This window comes from Scylla paramamosain, chromosome 12, assembly GCF_035594125.1.
Source record: "Scylla paramamosain isolate STU-SP2022 chromosome 12, ASM3559412v1, whole genome shotgun sequence".
NCBI lineage: Eukaryota > Metazoa > Arthropoda > Malacostraca > Decapoda > Portunidae > Scylla > Scylla paramamosain.
This window is the reverse complement of record NC_087162.1, coordinates 5,358,982-5,365,618: the sequence shown is the minus strand read 5'-3', so window position 1 is coordinate 5,365,618 and position 6,637 is coordinate 5,358,982. Positions and strand designations below refer to the sequence as shown.

The 6,637-nt window shown below is 44.8% G+C and overlaps 1 protein-coding gene across 1 annotated transcript; it reads right to left on the bottom strand.

Moving 5' to 3' along the window:
- On the bottom strand, positions 1–1,144 carry LOC135106086 (cuticle protein AM1159-like). The gene is made up of 3 exons (XM_064014925.1): positions 1,084–1,144; positions 663–975; positions 1–368 (listed from the first exon to the last, which is right to left on the bottom strand). The coding sequence occupies exons 1-3, from the start codon at positions 1,142–1,144 to the stop codon at positions 182–184; spliced, it is 561 nt and encodes a 186-aa protein (XP_063870995.1). The 3' UTR covers positions 1–181.
- Between the last annotated feature and the right edge of the window lie 5,493 nt (positions 1,145–6,637).

The following is a 6,637-nucleotide window of genomic DNA, read 5'->3' as shown; positions in this document are numbered from 1 at the left end:
TTCACTCAATTCACTCAAGGCATTTATTACTTCTCTTCTACATGGCAGTTTTCATTAAGCTAGGATGTGTATTGGTAACAGTGACTCCGTGTGGCTCCTCGCGGCTCCAGGAGTATTGAGCGCCAGTGTCCCGCCTTCGCCCACCCCAACACTGTGGCGGCAAGAGGCTCAAGCTCACTCCTTATTGCTCAAAAGGCTGAGGCTCGAAGGTGATGCCCTGCTCGCGCTGCTCCTCGGCGATGCGGATCTGCTCGATGGCGTGGGCGGGAAGAGGGTGGGGCGTGGGGATCAGAGGGGACTCAGCGCGGAAGCCATTCTCGTCAGCGATGTAGCGGACCTCAGCCAGGGTGCCGTCAGGGAGAGTGAACCTGTGCACGAGAGGAAGAAAGGGAATCATGGGGCAGGTGTTCGCCAATCATCAATGTCTTTAATGTAATCAACGTGATACCCTGTGCATCATTAGTCTTTTGACTGCTAGTGATGATGACATTCTTTTTTCTTTTTAAGTAATCCTAATTGATTTTACTGAAGAAAAAAGCTTCAGGTTTATACTCGTCAACCACTACTTTTGGTGACGGTGGATTACACTCCAAAACTGCAGCACACCGTTTCATTAAGCTTGAGGAGTCACGGAAGTCCAGGGGTTAAGGTTCACAGCATACCTGTAGGTGCCCTGCATATTGCTCTGGCCGAAGACGCCGCGGGTACCAGTCCTCTCCTCCAGGATGCCGTTCGCTGTCTCAAACACGTAATTGAAGTTGCCGTCACCACTGTCCTGACGCTCGTCCCTCAGGATGACGATGGGCTGTGGCTCAAAGGAGTCCACGAAGCCGCCATCAATGATGTTCTGAGGGGCGGGCGGCGGCGGCGGCGACCAGGCAGGCAAGGAGAACCTGTCCGTCACACAGAGGCGATAAGAAAGTCTCCACTTGAGTGCTGTCATGTGTCTCATTCGTAACGGAGCTAAGGTTTGTCCTGTCAGGGCCGTCTGAGGTTAATCTAATTTTATATGTGGATGAAGCAAACAGTCTTTAGCAAACAGTCACGCGTATATACTCGTATATGCAGAGTGACCGAGTTGACTTAGGAACATGAGTCTGTGCAACACAAGCACAGGTCCTGCACCAGCAGCGAAGCGCATCATGCTGCAATCACGCTTGTGTCATAAGGAAATCCTCGAGGAACATCTCATATATGATTTTCAACACTGATAATCCTGTTGAAGAGATGAGGACAGCTGAAAATGAAACACTTTATAGGTAGTTAAAGTCGGAGATCGTTCTGATTGTTCTAGGAGGAGAACAAGGGACGAGGACGAGGTGCAGTACTCACGAGCTTCATGGTGTTGTTGAGTAGTGGACGGTGAGTCTCTGATGGTGTTGGTTGCGTCGCTACCCACATATATACCCCGCCTTCGAAACACCGGCCGCCAGATGATCTTCAAGGGTCACCTGGATTCCTCGCGGCCTTGAAACTTTCCCTTCTCACACGTCTCGACAGGAACCACGTGGTCGCATAATGAAGCACAGGAGTCCAGCTTTTCCTCCACGTGTACATAACTGTTCTTGGTTCTCTCTGTGTTTCTAGACCAGGGGCTTTGAAAGCGTGAAGCGCAAAATAACCGTGAAAAAATTCATTATCCTTTATTCTAACACGTTCTTCCTTTCCCTTTTGGCATTTCCGGTTGATAAAATGTAGTACCTGGGGAAGCCTTTCTCCAGGTAACCTTTCTAAGGAGACGAGAGAGGGAGAGGGAGAGGGAGAGGGAGAGAGGGAGGAGAGAAAGGGAGGTATTTCCTGTCTATCTTAACTGCATGTAAGAAATGAGTCCTTTCTTGAGGCACTGAACAAGATGAAGAGTGAATGGTGAAATAAATTATAATACTAGAATGCAATGAAAAAAAAAAAAAAAAGCAGAAAAAAGATGAGTTGAGATGAGTGGAGAATGAATGGCGGCGTGGCTGACGTGGCAAGGAGGAAGCAGGTGTATTCTTGTCTCGTCTGGAACTCTCTGTCGCGCTTGGTATTGCTTTAATGATGCCAGAGTGTCCTTTTAAAGTTCCCAGAAGCTCAAAAGATTTGAATGTATGAATGGAATGTGTGTGTGTGTGTGTGTGTGTGTGTGTGTGTGTGTGTGTGTGTGTGTGTGTGTGTGTGTGTGTGTGTGTGTGTGTGTGTGTGTGTGTGGGTAGCAGTTTTTCTTTTGTGCGATTATATTACATTATCAATTACCTTACACACACGCACACACACACACACACACACACACACACACACACACACATTATACCCCTTTTTAATTAGCTGAGAAAACAATTAACGTAAGAAAGTAATTACTAGCGAGTCTACTAACCGTTAAGTAATTACCAAAGTACCCAAGTCCTCTCTCTCTCTCTCTCTCTCTCTCTCTCTCTCTCTCTCCTCTCTCTCTCTCTCTCTCTCTCTCCTCTCTCTCTCTCTCTCTCTCTCTCCTCTCTCTCTCTCCAGCCAGCAATAACTGTTGGCGCACCCCTTCAGGAGAAAAGTAGAGTGGTTGAAGGAGTTTGCTACGCCCTCACCTTAGTCATTTATTTATTCATTTATAACGTATCAGGAAAAATCGAACAAAGGCACAAGAATCAATAGAAAAAAAATTATACTTCCAATGCCATTCCCAAAAAGAAAAAAGAAGAGTAAACCAGAGAAGCAAGAATCTGCGTGCGTCTCAGTTTCTCCCCCAGCACAGTAGCAGTGGTTGTGGCGGACTGGTTTGGGTGCTCTCTGTGTCTTCAGGTGTGTGGGAGATCTTGTCCAGGTGTTAGCAGTTTCTTTCAAGCCCTCTTTGTCTTTTGCTTTCTTTTTCTTTTTTTTTTTATTTATTGTTGTTGTTATTTTGGTTTTATTTAGTTGTTTACTTATATTATTTATTTACTTTATTTATTTAATTTATTCTATTTATTTACTTTTTTATTTCTTTTTTTTATGTGTTGTGAAAAAAAAGATAGCAATGACTTTAAAGAAATGGAATGATGAGCAAAAATCTGTTTACAATAAAAAATCCCTCTCATCCGGCATTCGAGTATCCGGCAGCTTCAAGTATCCGGCACATTTTTCCCCGAGCCTTAAAATCATTAAAAAATCAATGTGTACTCATAAAATCGATTAAAATTCCCGCGCGAGGCATACTTTGTCCCCCTCGCCACCAGAGCGCACTGCTTCGCGCCACCCGCGGCCCACTGCACTGTGTTTACTCAGTGACTCAGTCCCGCGTGTGCACTGTTTATCGCCTGACGCCTTCATCATGCCTAAAGTTGTAGAAAAGGGGAAGCGTGTTGTGCTTACACTTAAGCAGCTGATCAGATCAGCTGCTGATTAAGATCAGCTGATCTTTGTTATGGTAAGATGCGTGAGTGTAGGGTGGTGATTGTGGACATAATTTCACTTCTATTCAAGTATCCGGCAATATTCTCAAGTATCCGGCATGTCGGCGGTCCCGTTGATGCCGGATAAGAGGGATTTTACTGTATTTATTACCCAAGAAAACCTAGGAAGACTTCTAAGACAGTTGCTCAACAAGGATAAGCAGGCGGTGATGAGGTGTGCATTTTCACAGAAGGGAGTATTGAAGCGGTGATTTGATATGCACGGAGTAGCTCTTCCCATCACTCTTCGCGGAAACACCGAAGCCAGGAGCTGTTAAGAATAAAGTGATGAAACAGGACACTCCTCTTGGGAAATATGTTGATCAAAACGCTATCAAGGAACTCAGATTTCTTCACCTTATAAATAAAACAGACTCAGGATGAAATGTAATTGATTGGAAAAAAGGTGCTACCAATTGTAAAAGCATCAAAACTATGTGGGCTCCATATCCATAAACAATCACTGGAAAGTAATGGTACCCTGTACCTTAAATATACGTTACATGCGACGCGGTTCTTCCCCACACGTAGTTTGCTCCCTAAAGACACAGTAAGGTGATGGTAAAGATCGCCAGTACTGTGGTGAGCGTGGCGCAGGAACACAGGACAGTCATCAGCGTGTGGTCAGTCTTGCAGTGATGAGTATACTCGTTCCAGGATCCCTGCTCCGTTTCTGTATAACTGTGACTGTCTGTGTGTTTGTTTGTCTCTATATCTATCTGTCAATCGGTACATAAGATACTAAGGAGAGTGCACAAGGTCATTTGGCTTACATGAGGCAGCTGAGCAATCAAGACACACCCTCATCCATTCTCATCCATATATTCATGTAACCTTCTCTTGGTACTATCTAATGGCTGTACAAGTGCTACGTCCTTACTAAGTTTGATCCATTCATCAGCAAACCCTTATTTGTAAACCAGTTTTTGTCTGTCTCAGTTCCACTCATCCGCAACCCTTATTTGTAAGCCAGTTTTTTTTTTTTTTTTTTTTTTTTGTCTATGTCATTTTAAATCTGGATTTTGTCTACCCTGTAACCATATGAGGCGAGTTCTAACTACTCGTACTTGCCTGAGTAAAAACACCTGATTTTTACCGTTTGTTGGACCCTTTAACCCAATGAAACACTTCCATCATGTCACCACCACGCATCTCACGCCCCCCCCCGATGAAGTGCCAACTTGTGTGTGTAACATGTCCTGGTAAGGTAAATTTTTTTAGTCCCTGGATCATCCTAGTCAGCCTTCTTTGAATAGACTCTAACCTGTCATGTCCATTTTGTAATAAGGTGACCATAACTGTACAGCATAATCTAAGTGCGACCTAACTTAAGCTAAAAATGATCTAAAAAATCAAAGCTGCTACTCCTACTGTGTTGTATGCTTTAATATACTACTTTTTACTGCCACTATACCATTACTTATCTCTTTCTGACGCGCATCTAAAGCTATACTCGTGTCCTGTAAAGTATATTTATTTAATGTTTTTTTTTTTTTTCTCCCAACATGTAGAATGCTATATCTATTAATGCTGATTTACATTTCCCATTTATCTGGCCAGTCACACATTGTCCGGTTTTCTCCTTAATACGACTGTCTTGCTCTGACGGAATTAATCTTATTTTGATGTCGTCGGCAAAATTGGAGACGCTGCTCCTTATTCCAGAATTAAGATCCCTAATGTAGATTATAAAAAAAATGTAATGGGTCTAAAAAGAGATCCCTGGAGAACCCCATTAATAACTTCGCCCCATTTTGACTTATTTCCACATATTTGTAGCGGTCTGTTTCTCTAATCAAGTGGAAAAATTTTACTGTCAATGCCGCGAGATTTATTTTTCTTTAATAATTCATGACCAAGCCCCTTACTGAAATCAAGATATATTACACGCCAATTATAATCGTTACCTGCCTCCTTACACACCCTCTTACGCAAAGAAAAATATTGGTCAGACATGATTTACCCTTTGTGAAACCACGCTGGGAGTCACTGATCAATTCGTACCCATCTACATATTCACGAATTCTTTTATTAATGAGAGAGAGAGAGAGAGAGAGAGAGAGAGAGAGAGAGAGAGAGAGAGAGAGAGAGAGAGAGAGAGAGAGAGAGAGAGAGGGAGAGAGAGAGAGAGAGAGAGAGAGAGAGAGAGAGAGAGAGAGAGAGAGAGAGAGAGAGAGAGAGAGAGAGAGAGAGAGAGAGAGTCACTAAGTACAAAAAAAAACAAGCAGGGTCTAGTACAAGTATCGGCCAAGTAACATCATCTCATGTTAGTAGTAGGGCCAAACACGAGAAGAAGAGCTGGCGGGAAGAGAGAGCGGGAGAAAGAAGCAGTCCCTGACTTAGAATGCCGTGCTGGTGCAGGCGGGAGAAGACAGAAGATGGTCCAGGAAGTCATGAGGTTATTAAGACGCGTGAAGGTGAGTCGTGCTGAATGTTGCGAGCAGGTGTAGTGGGCCACGTACACCTGCAGGAGCCTTGGGTGTTACAATGGCTACTCAATGAGACTCCCATGCCACTCCCGCTGCGCCGCCACACGTGTTGAGCAATCTCAGGAAGGCGTGTGTGACACTCAGGTGCATATTCTTAAATGCTTTGCTCTCTCATCACGAGTACTTTCAAAGGCTGCAGAGATGATCAGCCAGGTTCTTAAGAGTGTGTTTCCCTGTTCATAATATACAAAATCTTGTTAATCTGTCACTAACCACGTAAAAACACCATTAAAAATCCCATGTCACTTTAACTAGAGCCTTTTGAAAGTAGTCTGAGTGCGGGGCAAGAGGTTCTCAAACACCACATCTTGCAGAATGGCAAGGCGAGACGAGTGGGGCTTCCAGGAATGACACATGGCAGGCTGGCCCACAAACACACCTATGCGTTCACTAAGAAACACCCGCCAGAGAGCCCACGTCCGCCACCAGACCCTCGGGCAAGGGGAGGTCGCGTCTGCACCCCGCTGGCCGCCTTGGGTCCGGGCGGCGGGAGTTCTGCGGGCCGGGAAGGGTCGTGTTTGGGGATGGTAACCAGGTACTCGCAGGGACTCAGGAACAGGTGCTCACTAGGCAGGCAAAAAAGTCTTCTCACGTGTAAAAGTTTCGTGATCAATTGTAAGTTTTCATTTGATTGCGCAGTGTGTTGGGGAAGGAGGAATGTCTACGTGTGGGCGAGTGTACGTCAGTGGAAAGCGTGGTGGTGTTCCTGGTATACTCGTACATTGTGGCTCTACACTTCTGAGTGAT